The sequence below is a fragment of the Nerophis ophidion genome, linkage group LG05 (genome assembly GCF_033978795.1).
Source record: "Nerophis ophidion isolate RoL-2023_Sa linkage group LG05, RoL_Noph_v1.0, whole genome shotgun sequence".
Lineage (NCBI taxonomy): Eukaryota > Metazoa > Chordata > Actinopteri > Syngnathiformes > Syngnathidae > Nerophis > Nerophis ophidion.
This window is the reverse complement of record NC_084615.1, coordinates 78,964,409-78,984,739: the sequence shown is the minus strand read 5'-3', so window position 1 is coordinate 78,984,739 and position 20,331 is coordinate 78,964,409. Positions and strand designations below refer to the sequence as shown.

Sequence of the window (20,331 nt, the reverse complement as noted above, 5' to 3'; positions counted from 1 at the left end):
TCTTAGATTTCAGTTTTTGCAGTGCTGCAGCATAGTTTAGTGTGGGGTTGGCGGTTTTGCGTGCATCAGAGTGCAAGCTAACAGGCGGCCCCTAGGGAGAGGCCGTCTAAAGGCAGTGGCCCAGCTACACACAAGCCCTTTAGCTGCCCTTGGGCTCAGCCTTTTGCAGCAGAAAAATCAATAGAGGGAACAGGGCCAGGAACCGCACCACAATTAGAGGCAGCACAGGACTCACAGGCAGATGAAGACACGCCGAGGCGCTTTGGGGCTTGAGACGCACAAACGTACACGTGCACGCCTTTCGTGTTTGACCGAGTGCGACAAAGTACTTTACGTACGCGACGCCGCTTATGCACTAAATAATAAGATGCAAAACAACGCGTCTGAGATACTAATACGCCAGGGGTGCCCATTACGTCGATGGCGAGCTACCAGTCGACCGCGGGGGGTGTGTCAGTCCATCTCCAGCCAGGCTTTTAAAAAAAATAGACCTAAAAATGAGTGATCATCAATCTTCACCAAGACGTCACTTAAATGACATTCACGGTACCGGAGGGTCTTGTGAGATGACGCTGGCTGCTGCAAGATCATTATTATGAAAATATGACCGAGAGGAAGGCGAGAAACACTTTTTATTTCAACAGACTCTCGCGCCGTACCTTCCGTCAAAACTCTAAAGGCCGACTGCACATTTCCTATCTTCACAATAAAAGCCCTGCTTCATGCTGCCTGCGCTAACTAAATACAGAGTCTTGGAAAACTGGCGTGCACAAGCGATCCCTCAGAAAGCTGGCGTGCACATCACTTGTGCACGCCAGCTTTCTGAGACTCTTATTTTGTTAGCGCAGGCAGCATGAAGCAGGGCTTTTATTGTGAAGATAGGAAATGTGCAGTCGGCCTTTAGAGTTTTGACGAAAGTCTGTTGAAATAAAAAGTGTTTCTGGCCTTCCTCTCTGTCATTTTTTCATAATAATGAACTGGCAGCAGCCAGCGTCATCTCACAAGACCCTCGGGTGCCGTGAATGTCAATCAAGCAAGCTACGGAATTTGCCGCCAATGTTTTTCTTGTAAAGTGTATGGAAGCTGGATGAATTAGATGCCAAAAACCAACCACTTTCATGTGGTATTGTACAGAAAGGACAACTTTTTTTCTCCTCCATTTGAAAATGTGGGCGTTATCATCATTACTGTCTGATTCCAATCAATGCAAGTCATCAGAATCAGGTAATACACCAACTTATATTCTTGTCTTTGTGAAAGAAAGACATCTATATGTGTTACACATGCTTGTATTATCATTAAACACATTTAACTTGTTTACAAAAATGTCTCTTTCATAAATAAATAAATATAAATGATATATATAAATGAGGTAGATCCCCTCGAGTTGGTCAATTGAAAAGTAGCTCGCCTGCAGAAAAAAAGGGGGCACCCCTGTAATACGCTAATGCAGTGGTCCCCAACCACCGGGCCGTGGCCCGATTGGTACCGGGCCGCAGATGAATCTTTTATTCATTTTTATTACAAGAAAAAAAAAATTAAAAAAATTTAAGAAAATTGTTTTTATTAAATCAACATAAAAAACACAATATACACTTACAATTAGTGCACCAACCACTAATTTATTTATTTGTAAATTATGGTGGAAAAAAAGTATTTGATCACTTCAAACAAGGAAGATCTCTGGCTCTCACAGACCTGTAACTTCTTTTTTAAGAAGTTTTTCTGTCCTCCACTCGTTACCTGTATTAATGGCACTTGTTTGAACTCGTTATCTGTATAAAAGACACCTGTCCACAGCCTCAAACAGTCAGACTCCAAACTCCACTATGGTCAAGACCAAAGAGCTGTCGAAGGACACCAGGAAAATAATTGTAGACCTGCACCAGACTGGGAAGAGTGAATCTACAATAGGCAAGCAGCTTGGTGTAAAAAAAATCAACTGTGGGAGCAATTATCAGAAAATGGAAGACATACAAGACCACTGATAATCTCCCTCGATCTGGGGCTCCACGCAAGATCTCATCCCGTGGGGTCACAATGATCATGAGAACGGTGAGCAAAAATCCCAGAACCACACGGGGGGACCTGGTGAATGACCTGCAGAGAGCTGGGACCAAAGTAACAAAGGTTACCATCAGCAACACACTAAGCCTACAGGGAATCAAATCCTGCAGTGCCAGACGTGTCCCCCTGCTTAAGCCAGTGCATGTCCAGGTCCGTCTGAAGTTTGCCAGAGAGCACATGGATGATACAGCAGAGGATTGGGAGAATGTCATGTGGTCAGATGAAACCAAAACAGAACTTTTTGGTATAAACTCAACTCGTCGTGTTTGGAGGAAGAAGAATACTGAGTTGCTTCCCAAGAACACCATACCTACTGTGAAGCATGGGGGTGGAAACATCATGCTTTGGGGCTGTTTTTCTGCTAAGGGGACAGGACGATTGATCCGTGTTAAGGAAAGAATGAAGGGGGCCATGTATCGTGAGATTTGGAGCCAAAACCTCCTTCCATCAGTGAGAGCTTTGAATGGTTGACCAAATACTTATTTTCCACCATCATTTACAAATAAATTCTTAAAAATTCTTACAATGTGAATTACTGGATTTTTTTTCACATTCTGTCTCTCCCAGTTGAAGTGTACCTATGATGAAAATGACAGACCTCTGTCATCATTTGAAGTGGGAGAACTTGCACAATCGCTGGCTGACTAAATACTTTTTAGCCCCACTGTATAAATAATATAATTCTACAACGTTTTAATTGTTTTGTTATTGGTCTTAATGCTGTGCAGGTTATGCCCCAGTGACGGGCATGTGCCATCCGGTAAGGAGCTGCACTTTGAACCACGAAGATGGTTTCTCCTCGGCCTTCGTGGTGGCCCACGAGACCGGACATGTGTGAGTGCTTCGCTAGAAAGTTCACTAGACTTTGGACTCCATGGTCACTTCTAAGAGAATCTTCCCTTCCTCTCCTCCCGCTCATCCCCCGTCTGTCCGCTTCGTCTTTTTCCCTCCATTTCACCCGTGTGTCCTGCGCCCGATGTGTCTCTGCAGGCTGGGCATGGAGCACGACGGCCAGGGGAACCGCTGTGGGGACGAGGTCCACATGGGAAGCATCATGGCGCCTTTGGTTCAGGCTGCCTTCCACCGTTTCCACTGGTCCAGATGTAGCATGCAAGAGCTGGGACGCTACCTCCAGTGAGACATATGACTCGTACTTTGTCGCATCCTACTATTATTTTGCAGACAATTTGCACAATGATTCAAATATTGGTCATGGACAGTTTTGGTTCACGCCTTAGATATAAAAAACGGAAAGACTGATCACACTATTGATTGTGTTTAGTGCAGCTATTGTTTTTGGGTCATAGATTTAGTTTAGGCACACACGCAGACTTAATAAATCTATTGTTATTTTAAAAAGTAGTTTTGCATGCAATGTATCCATTATGAACTAAATAGCATGAGCATAATGTATAATAGACTGCATTTATGTTATTCACATGTGAATAATGCTGTATAATAGACTGTATTTATGTTATTCGCATGTGAATAATGCTGTATAATAGACTGTATTTATGTTATTCACATGTGAATAATGCTGTATAATAGACTGTATTTATGTTATTCACATGTGAATAATGCTGTATAATAGACTGTATTTATGTTATTCACATGTGAATAATGCTGTATAATAGACTGTATTTATGTTATTCACATGTGAATAATGCTGTATAATAGACTGTATTTATGTTATTCACATGTGAATAATGCTGTATAATAGACTGAATTTATGTTATTCACATGTGAATAATGCTGAATAATAGACTGAATTTATGTTATTCACATTGGAATAATGCTGTATAATAGACTGAATTTATGTTATTCATATAATAGACTGAATTTATGTTATTCACATGTGAATAATGCTGTATAATAGACTGAATTTATGTTATTCACATGTGAATAATGCTGTATAATAGACTGTATTTATATTATTCACATGTGAATAATGCTGTATAATAGACTGTATTTATGTTATTCACATGTGAATAATGCTGAATAATAGACTGAATTTATGTTATTCACATGTGAATAATGCTGTATAATAGACTGAATTTATGTTATTCACATGTGAATAATGCTGTATAATAGACTGTATTTATGTTATTCACATGTGAATAATGCTGAATAATAGACTGAATTTATGTTATTCACATGTGAATAATGCTGTATAATAGACTGAATTTATGTTATTCATATAATAGACTGAATTTATGTTATTCACATGTGAATAATGCTGAATAATAGACTGAATTTATGTTATTCACATGTGAATAATGCTGAATAACAGATTGAATTTATGTTATTCACATGTGAATAATGCTGAATAATAGACTGAATTTATGTTATTCACATGTGAATAATGCTGAATAACAGATCGAATTTATGTTATTCACATGTGAATAATGCTGAATAATAGACTGAATTTATGTTATTCACATGTGAATAATGCTGTATAATAGACTGAATTTATGTTATTCATATAATAGACTGAATTTATGTTATTCACATGTGAATAATGCTGTATAATAGACTGAATTTATGTTATTCACATGTGAATAATGCTGTATAATAGACTGTATTTATATTATATACATGTGAATAATGCTGTATAATAGACTGTATTTATGTTATTCACATGTGAATAATGCTGAATAATAGACTGCATTTATGTTATTCACATGTGAATAATGCTGTATAATAGACTGCATTTATGTTATTCACATGTGAATAATGCTGTATAATAGACTGAATTTATGTTATTCACATGTGAATAATGCTGTATAATAGACTGAATTTATGTTATTCACATGTGAATAATGCTGAATAACAGATTGAATTTATGTTATTCACATGTGAATAATGCTGTATAATAGACTGAATTTATGTTATTCACATGTGAATAATGCTGAATAACAGATTGAATGTATGTTATTCACATGTGAATAATGCTGTATAATAGACTGAATCTATGTTATTCACATGTGAATAATGCTGTATAATAGACTGAATTTATGTTATTCACATGTGAATAATGCTGTATAATAGACTGAATTTATGTTATTCACATGTGAATAATGCTGAATAACAGATTGAATGTATGTTATTCACATGTGAATAATGCTGTATAATAGACTGAATTTATGTTATTCACATGTGAATAATGCTGAATAATAGACTGCATTTATGTTACTCACATGTGAATAATGCTGAATAATAGACTGAATTTATGTTACTCACATGTGAATAATGCTGAATAATAGACTGAATTTATGTTATTCACATGTGAATAATGCTGAATAATAGACTGAATTTATGTTACTCACATGTGAATAATGCTGTATAATAGACTGTATTTATGTTATTCACATGTGAATAATGCTGTATAATAGACTGAATTTATGTTATTCACATGTGAATAATGCTGTATAATAGACTGAATTTATGTTATTCACATGTGAATAATGCTGAATAACAGATTGAATGTATGTTATTCACATGTGAATAATGCTGTATAATAGACTGAATTTATGTTATTCACATGTGAATAATGCTGAATAATAGACTGCATTTATGTTACTCACATGTGAATAATGCTGAATAATAGACTGAATTTATGTTACTCACATGTGAATAATGCTGAATAATAGACTGAATTTATGTTATTCACATGTGAATAATGCTGAATAATAGACTGAATTTATGTTACTCACATGTGAATAATGCTGTATAATAGACTGTATTTATGTTACTCACATGTGAATAATGCTGAATAATAGACTGAATTTATGTTACTCACATGTGAATAATGCTGAATAATAGACTGAATTTATGTTATTCACATGTGAATAATGCAGAATAATAGACTGAATTTATGTTATTCACATGCGAATAATGCTGAATAATAGTTTGTGTTTATATTATTCACATGAGAGGAATGTGTTTGATTGGTTTGAAAAGTTGAAAAATGTGGGAATTGTGCAACTTGGAAAAATGTCCCATTCATTTCAATGTGAAATTCCTGGAAATTTGGGAATCTTGGAAAGAGTGGAATTATTTGTAAAATGATTCCGAGCATGAGTGTCCTAAATTAGTTGAATCGGTTGGTGTTGGAATTGTTTGAATCGGGCAAGAAATGTTGAAGTAGTAAATGGTATCTGGGAGTTTCTGGAAAATCTGGAATTTTGGGGGGAAAATGGTAAAAAAAAAAACTTGAATGGTCCGAGTGAGTTGAAATGGTTATTGTTGGAATTGTTTAAATCAGACAATATATTTTGAAGTAATAAATGGTATTTGGGAATTTTGGGAAAATTGGCTTTTTAATGTCAACCGAGTTTAGTTTTTTAGTGATTTCTGCTGTTGGTGTGCCTGCGGATTTTTTCCACGCAAAAAAATGTGCCTTGGCTCAAAAAAACACTGCTTTAGAGCAGTGGTTCTCAAATGGGGGTACGCGTACCCCTGGGGGTACTTGAAGGTATGCCAAGGGGTACGCGAGATTAAAAAAAAATATTCTAAAAATAGCAACAATTCAAAAATCCTTTATAAATATATTAATTGAATAATACTTCAACAAAATATGAATATAAGTTCATAAAGTGTGAAAAAGAAATACAACAATGCAATATTCAGTGTTGACAGCTAGAGTTTTTGTGGACATGTTCCATAAATATTGATGTTAAACATTTATTTTTTGTGAAGAAATGTTTAGAAGTAAGTTAATGAATCCAGATGGATCTCTATTACAATCCCAAAGAGGGCACTTTAAGTTGATGATTACTTCTATGTGGAGAAATCTTTATTTATAATTGAATCACTTGTTTATTTTTCAACACGTTTTTAGTTACTTTTTTTTCCAAATAGTTGAAGAAAGACCACTACAAATGAGCAATATTTTGCACTGTTATACAATTTAATAAATCATAAACTGATGACATAGTGCTGTATTTTACTTCTTTATCTCTTTTTTTTTCAACCAAAAATGCTTTGCTCTGATTAGGGCAAGGGTGTCCAAACTTTTTCCACTTAGGGCCACACACTGAAAAATAAAAGCAGGCGGGGGCTATTTTCATATTTTTTTGTTTAAAAAAACCAATGCAATAAGTGTATAAAAAATAAATTTAGTCCTCCAATCAGTTATGATCCTGGGGACCCCAAAGGGTTTTGGTCCCAAAAAAAATATTAAGAATGTCTCATTATTCAGAATTATTATTTTCATTATTATTCAAGTTTTAAATCTCTAGATCAGTGGTTCTAAATGGGGGTACGCGTACCCTGGGGGTACTTGAAGGTATGCCAAGAGGGTACGTGAGATTTTTCAAACATATTCTAAAAATATGAACAATTCAAAAATCCATTATCGAATAATACTTCAACAAAATATGAATGTAAGTTCATAAAGTGTGAAAAGAAATACAACAATGCAATATTCAGTGTTGACAGCTAGATTTTTTGTGGACATGTTCCATAAATATTGATGTTAAAGATTTCTCTTTTTGTGAAGAAATGTTTGGAATGAAGTTGATGAATCCAGATGGATCTCTATTACAATCCCCAAAGAGGGCACTTTAAGTTGATGATTACTTCTATGTGGAGAAATATTTATTTAGAATTGAATCACTTGTTTATTTTTCAACACGTTTTTAGTTATTTGTATATCTTTTTTTCCCAAATAGTTCAAGAAAGACCACTACAAATGAGCAATATTTTGCACTGTTATACAATTTAATAAATCAGTAACTGATGACATAGTGCTGTATTTTACTTCTTTATCTCTTTGTTTTCAACCAAAAATACTTTGCTCTGATTAGGGGGTACTTGAATTATGTCAGGCTTGGACTTGGTCTTGGTTTATTTTCCCGAGGTGCAAAGCGAATGGAGTGGAAACGGCGTGAAGGTAAAGACATCTTTATTTTAACACTAATAAACTAAAAACAGGAACAAACAAAAAGCGCTCACAATGGAGGTACAAAACTTGGGCTATGAAACAAAAGACTAGCACAAAGGCTATAAACTATAAACATGAAACAAAACACTTGTGCAGTGGCATGAATAGCAAAAACTTGAGTGGACAAAATGGACAGCATTGCAAGGCATGAAGCAGATAATCGAGGGCGTGAATGAGGTGATGTTGCCAGACTGACTACCTGGTAACTGTGGCTTAAATAATGAACATGATAAGTGAAAACAGGTGTGAGACAAGACAGGTAAACTGATTGGTTGTCATGGTAACAAAACAGGGAGTGAAAAAAAAAGGAACTTAGAGTCCAAAGGGTCAAAAGCAGCTGGTATTCTTAGGCAGTCTCCCATCCAAGTACTAACCAGGCCAGAGACTGCTTAGCTTTGAGAACAGATAAGATTGGGGATGCTCAGGGTAATATGGACATACAAAACTCACGATCAGACATGACAGATGAAAGCTAAATCAGTTGGCATGGTAACAAGACAAACAAGGAAATGCAAAACAGAGCTAAATGTCCAAAAAACAAAACATAGCATGACCAAAACAAAACATGAACCATAGGCGTGACAAATTAAAAAAATGTTCACGAGGGTACATGACTGAAAAAAAGGTTGAGAAGCACTGCTTCAGAGCATTCACGCAACAAGACTTGTTCAATGGCCATTTTTGAGAAAATGAAAGGATTTTAGGTGCGCCTTATACTCTTCTTCTGACCAGATAACAAGTTTATTTACATTTTCAGATGACAGTACTGATCTCTTTTCTGTGGTCCAATGCTGTCAACGTGTTTTTTATGGATTGTCGATCGCTGCCATGATCAATATCCCAATTGTGTCACTTACACACTCTTCCCCCGTTCACTCCATCCATGTCCCTGTGTCTCCTAGTTCCTACGACTGTCTCCGCGACGACCCCTTCGACCACAACTGGCCGTCGCTGCCTCAACTCCCCGGGTTGCACTACTCCATGAACGAGCAGTGCCGCTTCGACTTCGGTGTGGGCTACGCCATGTGCACTGCGGTAAGATGCTCACACGAAGACACGTGCAAACACAGTCCTGGTCCTACCAGTAAAGAGTAGAGATGTCCGATAATGTCGGATTGCCGATAATATTGGCCGATAAATGCTTTAAAATGCCATCCGTCCATCCGTCTTCTTCTGCTTATCCGAGGTCGGGTCGCGGGGGCAGCAGCCTAAGTAGGGAAGCCCAGACTTCCCTCTCCCCATCCAGTTCGTCCAGCTCTTCCCAAGGGATCCCGAAGTGTTCCTAGGCCAGCCGGGAGACATACAGTAGTCTACCCAACTCGTCTGGGTCTACCCCGTGGCCTCCTACTGATCGGACGCCTCCCTAGGGAAACATTTGGGTGGCATCCTGACCCAATGCCCGAAGCACCCAATGTCCGAAGCACCCAATGTGGAGGAGCAGTGGTTTTACTTTGAGCTCCTACCGGATGGCAGAGCTTCTTACCCTATCTCTAAGGGAGAGTTTCGCTCATTTTGGCCGCTTGTACCCGAGATCTTATCCTTTCGGTCATGACCCAAAGCTCATGACCATAGGTGAGGATGGGAACGTATATCGACCAGTAAATTTAGAACTTTGCCTTCCGGCACAGCTCCTTCTTCACCACAACGGATCGATACAGCATCCGCATTACTGAAGACGCCGCACCAAATCGCCTGTAGATCTCTTTGATCGATCAGCTTTAAAATGTAATATTGGAAATTATCGGTATCGGTTACAAAAAGTAAAATGTATGACTTCCTAAAACGCCGCAGTACGGTGGGATACACGGACGTAGGGAGAAGTGCCGGCCCAGTCACACAATATCTACGGCTTTTCACAGATATACAAGTGAATGCAACTCATACTTGGTCAACAACCATACATGTCACACTGAGGGTGGCCGTATAAACAACTTTAACACTGTTACAAATATGAGCCACACTGTGAACCCACACCAAACAAGAATAACAAAAACATTTCGGGAGAACATCCGCACCGTAACACAACATAAACACAACAGAACAAATACCCAGAATCCTTAGCAGCACTAACTCTTCCGGGACGCTACAATATACAATATACTGTCTCTGTCAGTACGTCCATGCAGCACCCAGCATTGTCCCACCCACAGAACCATCTGATTGGTTACACGCAGAGCGATAACCACCAATCAGCAGACAAAGTAGTGAGCAGAAAGTTGTATAGCAGGTGAGCATAATGCAGCGGACTCTCCCCAAATTATAATAAACACCTCCCCGTCAACTACTAGTGACATCACTCTGAGCCCGTTGACGTTTTAGAAACATAAGCGGCAACTCAGCTCGCTCGCAGTCCTTGTGGTAAAGGCTAATTAGCTTTTAGCATAAGGTTAGCTCATATTGCTGTGTGTGTGTGTATGTGTGTGTTCGTGCTTGCGTGCGTGCGTGCGTGCGTGCATGCGTGCGTGCGTGTTACGGACAGCAAAGCCCTGTCTGTGTGACAAACATTATTGACCTACAATAACAAAGTTATTTCACATTACCATTTTCTGTATTGATTGAGGTGTGTTGAAGCAGCAAAAAAGGACATGATGTTAAATGAAGAGTTTCGGTCTCTGATACTTGATATAATAATGTAAGTGCATCATAAAGCCTACATGAACTCCATGGTGTTCAGGGATGAATAGTCTCTCCTATTGCTATTGTACTATTTTTCAGCTATAGTTTTCAGCCTACTTTTTAATGGCAGGGTCCCTATTATCACATGTTGATAAAAAAAATATATAACATCCATCAATCCATCCATCATCTTCCGCTTATCCGAGGTCGGGTCGCGGGGGCAACAGCCTAAGCAGGGAAACCCAGACTTCCCTCTCCCCAGCCACTTCGTCTAGCTCTTCCCGGGGGATCCCGAGGCGTTCCCAGGCCAGCCGGGAGACATAGTCTTCCCAACGTGTCCTGGGTCTTCCCCGTGGCCTCCTACCGGTTGGACGTGCCCTAAACACCTCCCTAGGGAGGCGTTCGGGTGGCATCCTGACCAGATGCCCGAACCACCTCATCTGGCTCCTCTCCATGTGGAGGAGCAGCGGCTTTACTTTGAGTTCCTCCCGGATGGCAGAGCTTCTCACCCTATCTCTAAGGGAGAGACCTGGAAACTCATTTGGGCCGCTTGTACCCGTGATCTTATCCTTTCGGTCATGACCCAAAGCTCATGACCATAGGTGAGGATGGGAACGTAGATCGACCGGTAAATTGAGAGCTTTGCCTTCCGGCTCAGCTCCTTCTTCACCACAACGGACCGGTACAACGTCCGCATTACTGAAGACGCCGCAACGATCCGCCTGTCGATCTCACGATCCACTCTTCCCTCACTCGTGAACAAGACTCCTAGGTACTTGAACTCCTCCACTTGGGGCAGGGTCTCCTCCCCAACCCGGAGATGGCACTCCACCCTTTTCCGGGCGAGAACCATGGACTCGGACTTGGAGGTGCTGATTCTCATTCCGGTCGCTTCACACTCGGCTGCGAACCGATCCAGCGAGAGCTGAAGATCCCGGTCAGATGAAGCCATCAGGACCACATCATCTGCAAAAAGCAGAGACCTAATCCTGCGGTTACCAAACCGGAACCCCTCAACGCCTTGACTGCGCCTAGAAATTCTGTCCATAAAAGTTATGAACAGAATCGGTGACAAAGGACAGCCTTGGCGGAGTCCAACCCTCACTGGAAATGTGTTCGACTTACTGCCGGCAATGCGGACCAAGCTCTGGCACTGATCGTACAGGGAACGGACCGCCACAATAAGACAGTCCGATACCCCATACTCTCTGAGCACTCCCCACAGGACTTCCCGAGGGACACGGTCGAATGCCTTCTCCAAGTCCACAAAGCACATGTAGACTGGTTGGGCAAACTCCCATGCACCCTCAAGAACCCTGCCGAGAGTATAGAGCTGGTCCACAGTTCCACGACCAGGACGAAAACCACACTGTTCCTCCTGAATCCGAGGTTCGACTATCCGACGTAGCCTCCTCTCCAGTACACCTGAATAAACCTTACCGGGAAGGCTGAGGAGTGTGATCCCACGATAGTTGGAACACACTCTCCGGTCCCCCTTCTTAAAGAGAGGAACCACCACCCCGGTCTGCCAATCCAGAGGTACCGCCCCCGATGTCCACGCGATGCTGCAAAGTCTTGTCAACCAAGACAGCCCCACAGCATCCAGAGCCTTTAGGAACTCCGGGCGGATCTCGTCCACCCCTGGGGCCTTGCCACCGAGGAGCTTTTTAACTACCGCAGTCGAGGTCAGCAGAACACCATCCGCACCATACACGGTGTTGATAGTGCACTGTTTCCCCTTCCTGAGGCGGCGGACGGTGGTCCAGAATCGCTTCGAAGCCGTCCGGAAGTCGTTTTCCATGGCTTCCCCGAACTCTTCCCATGTCCGAGTTTTTGCCTCCGCGACCGCTGAAGCTGCACACCGCTTGGCCTGTCGGTACCTGTCCACTGCCTCCGGAGTCCTATGAGCCAAAAGGACCCGATAGGACTCCTTCTTCAGCTTGACGGCATCCCTCACCGCTGGTGTCCACCAAGGGGTTTTAGGATTGCCGCCCCGACAGGCACCAACTACCTTGCGGCCACAGCTCCGATCTGCCGCCTCGACAATAGAGGTGCGGAACATGGTCCACTCGGACTCAATGTCCAGCACCTCCCTCGTGACATGTTCAAAGTTCTTCCGGAGGTGGGAATTGAAACTTTGTCTGACAGGAGACTCTGCCAGACGTTCCCAGCAGACCCTCACAATGCGTTTGGGCCTCCCAGGTCTGTCCGGCATCCTCCCCCACCATCGCAGCCAACTCACCACCAGGTGGTGATCGGTAGAAAGCTCCGCCCCTCTCTTCACCCGAGTGTCCAAAACATGAGGCCGCAAATCCGATGACACAACTACAAAGTCGATCATGGAACTGCGGCCTAGGGTGTCCTGGTGCCAAGTGCACATATGGACACCCTTATGCTTGAACATGGTGTTTGTTATGGACAATCCGTGACGAGCACAAAAGTCCAATAACAAAACACCACTCGGGTTCAGATCCGGGCGGCCATTCTTCCCAATCACGCCTCTCCAGGTTTCACTGTCGTTGCCAACGTGAGCGTTGAAGTCTCCCAGTAGGACAAGGGAATCACCCGGAGGAGCACTTTCCAGTACTCCCTCGAGTGTACCCAAAAAGGGTGGGTACTCTGAACTGCCGTTTGGTGCATAAGCACAAACAACAGTCAGGACCCGTCCCCCCACCCGAAGGCGGAGGGAGGCTACCCTTTCGTCCACCGGGTTGAACTCCAACGTACAGGCTTTGAGCCGGGGGGAAACAAGAATTGCCACCCCAGCCCGTCGCCTCTCACTGCCGGCAACGCCAGAGTGGAAGAGGGTCCAATCCCTCTCGAGAGAAGTGGTTCCAGAGCCCTTGCTGTGCGTCGAAGTGAGTCCGACTATATCCAGCCGGAATTTCTCGACTTCGCGCACTAGCTCAGGCTCTTTCCCCCCCAGTGACGTGACGTTCCACGTCCCAAGAGCTAGCTTCTGTAGCCGAGGATCGGACCGCCAAGTGCCCTGCCTTCGGCTGTCGCCCAGCTCACAATGCACCCGACCTCTATGGCCCCTGCTATGGGTGGTGAGCCCATTGGAGGGGTGACCCACGTTGCCTCTTCGGGCTGTGCCCGGCCGGGCCCCATGGGAACAGGCCCGGCCACCAGGCGCTCGCCATCGTGCCCCACCTCCGGGCCTGGCTCCAGAGGGGGCCCCGGTGACCCGCGTCCGGGCGAGGGAAATCTGGGTCCATGATGTTTCTTCTTCATAAAGGTCTTCGAGCTGCTCTTTGTCTGATCCCTCACCTAGAACCTGTTTGCCTTGGGAGACCATACCAGGGGGCTTTATGCCCCCGGACAACATATCTCCTAGGATCATTGGGACACGCAAACTCCTCTACCACGATAAGGTTGCAGCTCAGAGAGGAGTATATATAACATTTACATGATAAAATTCGGGAAGCCTGTAGTAGAATTTTATCATGTATATAACATTTACATGATAAAATTCTACTACAGGCTTCCCGAATGCTGTAATAAATTAAGCATGATGAGTTAAGCATATGTCAGCATGTGGCCCCACTTTTAACTCTTTTTTTCAAACGCTTATTGCAAACGCTTATTTATAGAAAGTCATCATTTTGTCTTAGTAAGTCAAGATTTACCAAGTCAAAACAATGACATACTTAGAATCTCAGCGAACTAGAACTGTTTTGTTTTTACTTTACGGAAAAAATATCACGCGACGAAGCCGGCCTACTTCACCACAGTGATGGTGGCGACACTGTTCCTTACACCCACCCCCTTTTGCCGTCCGCTTGTCCCGTGAGGCGCCCCCTTCCCCCTGGAGTGACACCACCTTAACTAACAAATTTTCTGAAATGTTGTGTATATATCAGTCATTATTTTGTCTTAGTAAGTGTCAGGCTTGGACTTGGTCTTGGTTTTTTTTTCCCGAGGTGCAAAGCGAATGGAGTGGAAACGGCGTTAAGGTAAAGACATCTTTATTTTAACACTAAAACTAAAAACAGGAACCAACAAAAAGCGCGCACAATGGCGGTACAAAAAACTGGGCTATGAAACAAAAGACTAGCACAAAGGCTATAAACTACAAACATGAAACAAAAACACTTGCGCAGTGGCATGAATAACAAAAAACTTACGTGGACAAAAAGGACAGCATTGCAAGGCATGAAGCAGATAATCGAGGGCGTGAATGAGGTGATGTTGCCAGACTGACTAACTGGTAACTGTGGCTTAAATAATGAACATGATAAGTGAAAACAGGTGTGAGACAAGACAGGTGAACTGATTGGTCGTCATGGTAACAAAACAGGGAGTGAAAAAAAAAAGTAACTTAGAGTCCAAAGGTCAAAAGAACCTGGTATTCCTAGGCAGTCCAAGTACTAACCAGGCCAGACACTGCTTAGCTTTGAGAACAGATGAGATTGGGGATGCTCAGGATAATATGGACATACAAAACCCATGATCAGACATGACAGAAAACTAAATCAGTTGGCATGGTAACAAGACAAACAAGGAAATGCAAAACAGAATTAAATGTCCAAAAAACTAAACATAGCATGACCAAAACAAAACATGAACCATAGGCGTGACAGTAAGTCAATATTTACTGAGTCAAAACAATAACATACTTAGTATCTCAGTTAACTAGGACTGTTTTGTTTTTACATTACAGGGAAAAAAAATCGCAATATATATCGTATAATGTGACGAAGCCGGCCTACTTCACCAATAGTCTGTAGTCTATAGCCCCCTAGGCTGAGCAATGAGATGGAGACGTGATGGTGGCGACACTGTTCCTTACACCCACCCCCTTCCCCGTCCACTTGTCCCGTGAGGCGCCCCCTTCCACCTGGAGAGACACCACCTTAACTAACATTTTCTGGGAGAAACGCTGTGTATATATCAGTGTTAGTCATTAGTTTGGCCGAGTAAGTTAATATTTACTGAGTCAAAACTGTTACGACTGGTTGGCATAGTGATGCCAAATTGTTCCCTTCGTGGATGCTTCGACATGAACACGGTAAGTTTAAATGATTTATTAAACTTAACAAAAGCAGACTATGAACAAAAACACTGGAGCTAACAGACAAAATAAACCAAGGGCGCTAGCATGAAAGCTAGGAATAGAAATCATTGATGAATTGATTAACGTGGACCCCGACTTAAACAAGTTGAAAAACTTATTGGGGTGTTACCATTTAGTGGTCAATTGTACGGAATATGTACTGTACTGTGCAATCTACTAATAAATGTATCAATCAATCAATCAAAAAAATACAAAAACTATACTTGGCACGAAGGCACACAAAAAAGAAAAACAATTCATCAGCGTGAGAGCTGGAATAAAACAAAGGCTTAGCATAAGAGCTAGCGAGAATATACATACGGGTAGTAGGCAGTCGTGAATGTTGCTCGAAGGCAAATTAGAGTCCCAGAAAGAATAATGGAAAGGGACGGGCTTAAATAGGGAAGTAATCAAAAAGTGACAGGTGTGCAGAAACCGTGATTAGCAGGTGGGATCAATGAGCAACCATAGTGACTGACTAAACAGGAAGTAAGAGGGTAGAACGACAGAGTGATACAACAACTGGAAGTATAAACAATAATATGTGGTGATCCAAGTCAACAAAAACAATAACATACTTAGTATCTCAGTTAACTAGGACTCTTTTGTTTTTACATTACAGGAAAAAAAATCACAATATATATCGTATAATGTGACGAAGCCGGCCTACTTCACCAATAGTCTGTAGTCTATTGCCCCCCAGGCTGAGCAATGAGATTAAGACGTGATGGTGGTTTGTCCCGTGAGGTGCCCCCCTCCCCCCTCCCCCCCTGGAGAAACACCACCTTAACTAACACATTTTCTGGGGGAAACGCTGTGTATATATCAGTATCTGTTGATATCGGAATCGGTAATTAAGAGTTGGACAATACAGGCAAGAAAGCCATTATCGGACATCTCTAGTTTTGAGAGTAGATACTGCTTACATCAATGGAACGTGGCGCCACACACACACACACACACACACACACACACACACACACACACACACACACACACACACACACACACACACACACACACACACCTTCTTCTGATGTCCTCTGCTTTTCTCTCCCGGCCTCTGTCGGGATTGACATCTTGCTTAAAAGCAGGTAAATGGGTTTAGATAGCTTCTTTCCCTCATGTCCTCTGTTGTGACGCCACAATGCTGAACTGAACCATAACTGATAGTCCAGGACACCGTTTAGCTTGTAAGCGCATCCGGGGTTTTTTTTGACACAAAAAGAGTTCTTCGGGAGTAAGACATGACAATTTAGCGCGAGCCAGCATCTGGAACACCTGCCTAGTTGACAACGGGACTTGTTCAGGTGCTTCTTTGCGCACGTTGCGAGATGACCCTCTATTCTTTTGTCAAATGCAACCCCTTCAGCTCCAAAAGGCAGGCCAGTCTGGAACGCAGGTAAGGTAACCCCACCTTCCATCTCCAAGGACATTTTCTTTTATTTATGTGTTCTCAGATTTCATTGAATTTGTCTTTTACAGTTGTTTGTAACGCTTTTTGTTGAGTTTTTTTTTTTTTAATCGACCATTGTTATTTTTTGGGGGGACTTCTGTCTGCAGGATTCTCAAACGCTCACAGTCCAGTTATTCCAAAAACTGGACGCTACTGGTTTTACAAACCCCTGTTTCCATATGAGTTGGGAAATAGTGTTAGATGTAAATATAAACAGAATACAATGATTTGCAAATCCTTTTCAAGCCATATTCAGTTGAATATGCTACAAAGACAACATATTTCATGTTCAAACTCATAAACTTTTTTTTTTGTGCAAATAATCATTAACTTTAGAATTTGATGCCAGCAACACGTGACAAAGAAGTTGGGAAAGGTGGCAATAAATACTGATAAAGTTGAGGAATGCTCATCAAACACTTATATGGAACATCCCACAGGTGTGCAGGCTCATTGGCAACAGGTGGGTGCCATGATTGGCTATAAAAACAGCTTCCCAAAAAAATGCTCAGTCTTTCACAAGAAAGGATGGGGCGAGGTACACCCCTTTGTCCACAACTGCGTGAGCAAATAGTCAAACAGTTTAAGAACAACCTTTCTCAAAGTGCAATTGCAAGAAATTTAGGGATTTCAACATCTACGCTCCATAATATCATCAAAAGGTTCAGAGAATCTGGAGAAATCACTCCACGTAAGCGGCATGGCCGGAAACCAACATTGAATTCAATCCTTCAGACGGCACTGTATCAAAAACCGACATCAATCTCTAAAGGATATCACCACATTGGGTCAGGAACACTTCAGAAAACCACTGTCACTAAATATTGTTCGTCGCTACATCTGTAAGTGCAAATTGAAGCTCTACTATGCAAAGCAAAAGCCTTTTATCAACAACATCCAGAAACTCCGCCGGCTTCTCCGGGCCCAAAATCATCTAAGATAGACTGAAGCAAAGTGGAAAAGTGTTCTGTTGTCTGACGAGTCCACATTTCAAATTGTTTTTGGAAATATTCGACATGGTTTACCTGTATGTCATCTTTTTTGTAAGGGGCGCTGGAAGCCGGCAGACCCGTCAGCGATCCTGTTCTGTTTGTCTGATCTTGAATGGGGTTGTGCTGAAAATTGTAATTTTCCTGAAGGAACTGACGGAATAAATAAAGTACTATCTAATCTAATCTGGTGTCTTTCGGACCAAAGGGGAAGCGAACCATCCAGACTGTTATCGACGCGAAGTTCAAAAGCCAGCATCTGTGATGGTATGGGGGTGCATTAGTGCCCAAGACATGGGTAACTTACACATCTGTGAAGGCACCATTGATACTGAAAGGTACATACAGGTTTTGGAACAACATATACTGCCATCTAAGCGCCGTCTTTTTCATGGACGCCCCTGCTTATTTCAGCAAGACAATGCCGCGTGTGTTACAACAGCGTGGCTTCGTAAAAAAGAGTGCGGATACTTTCCTGGCCAGCCTGCAGTCCAGACCTGTCTCCCATGGAAAATGTGTGCCGCACTATGAAGCGTAAAATACGACAGCGGAGACCCCGGACTGTTGAACAACTGAAGCTCTACATAAAACAAGAATTTGTAAAGAATTCCACTTTCAAAGCTTGAAAAATGAGTTTCCTCAGTTCCCAAATGTTTTTTGAGTGTTGTTAAAAGAAAAGGTGATGTAACACAGTGGTGAACATGCCCTTTCCCAACTACTTTGGCACGTGTTGCAGCCATGAAATTCTAAGTTAATTATTATTTGCAAAAAAAAAATTAAATAAAGTTTATGAGTTTGAACATGAAATATGTTGTCTTTGTAGCATATTCAACTGAATATGGCTTGAAAAGGATTTGCAAATCATTGTATTCTGTTTATATTTACATCTAACACAATTTCCCAGCTCATATGGAAACGTGGTTTGTGGCTTCAAATCTGTTTTGAATCATTGTAGTGCTGGCGGGATGAGCCAGCAGTTCAGTCTATAAACGAGTGGAAAAGCCTCAGAAGATTTTTTTTTTCCTGTTAAAATAGAACATGACTGAGCCAGAACAGAGGCAGTTTTTCCATGTTTCACTTCAGCTTTTAGGATCCTCCAGCCTGACGTCATTGGTGATCACCTACCACAGTCTAGCCATCACTTGCGGCTCACCCGCTGACCCGCCAAGGTCCCGCCGGGTCATGTTGGGCAGGGACGGTGGTGGAAAGGAGGTAGGAGGGCATGGACCCCCCCGGACACCGGACTGTAGACACTCATCAGTATCAAGGAGAGGATATCAGTCTCTGGTCTTTCTGTCTGGGGGCATTTAAAAACCTGGTCTTTATGTTGCCCTGAGCCCTCTGACCGTCCTTTGCGACTGAAACCACAGGCTGGTTCATTCAGAGAGTCCCGTCTCTCGTGCATCCTTTGGTCAGTTTGCATGATTGGCTGTGTGTTTCTCAGTGGTTAACGTGCAGTGACAGTGCGGGGTTTATTGTTGTTGTTGTTGTTTTTGTTGTTGTTCATGGTTCTCTTTTGATTTTACTATTTTTCCAGCCTCATTCCACCTGCCGGCCACGTTACTCCGGTGGGAATTTTAAGCAGAAGTATCTCTTTGTGCCCTGCAGTATCGCACCTTTGACCCATGCAAGCAGCTGTGGTGCAGCCACCCCGACAATCCTTTCTTCTGCAAGACCAAGAAAGGACCGCCCATCGATGGCACTATGTGCGGAAATGGGAAGGTAACATAAGACAAATGTAAAGACCCTGGTCTATTAAAGTCCATAAAAGGAGTGCTGAACATGGCGTGCAAACTTAAACGGCTTGTTAGCGGCCGTACTGTGGACGACCTACGTGTACAAATGATAACAAGTGCTAAAGTGCTATAGACTGTCCTATTTCAAGGAGGACTTTCAATGGATAGCAGCTGTAGCCATGGAGACACTGCTTTCCCTCCATATATATATATATATATATATATATATAGATATCTTGGTTGGATTATCCAGAGAATAGTGCTCGATACCGTGGTAGAGCGCAATATGTAGGTGTGGGAAAAATCACAAGACTACTTCATCTCTACAGAACTGTTTCATGAGGGGTTCCCTCAATCATCAGGAAATTTTCCTGATGATTGAGGGAACCCTCATATATATATGTATATATATATATATATATATAGAGGTTATTTCATCACTAAAAGAAGACCAGGTTTCCCTGTTC

The 20,331-nt window shown here is 42.1% G+C and overlaps 1 protein-coding gene across 2 annotated transcripts in view; it reads left to right on the top strand.

Annotated features, from left to right (window-relative positions):
* Nucleotides 1–20,331, top strand: part of LOC133553647 (A disintegrin and metalloproteinase with thrombospondin motifs 2-like) — a 338,493-nt gene that overhangs the window by 280,999 nt on the left and 37,163 nt on the right. Inside the window, exons 7-11 of one of the 2 annotated variants that reach the window (XM_061902098.1) lie at nucleotides 2,796–2,901; nucleotides 3,058–3,201; nucleotides 8,914–9,046; nucleotides 17,056–17,085; nucleotides 19,737–19,850. In XM_061902098.1, coding sequence (XP_061758082.1) covers nucleotides 2,796–2,901; nucleotides 3,058–3,201; nucleotides 8,914–9,046; nucleotides 17,056–17,085; nucleotides 19,737–19,850 — 527 coding nt within the window. The remainder of the gene's footprint in view (nucleotides 1–2,795; nucleotides 2,902–3,057; nucleotides 3,202–8,913; nucleotides 9,047–17,055; nucleotides 17,086–19,736; nucleotides 19,851–20,331) is intronic. The other variant, XM_061902099.1, reaches the window with a different exon arrangement.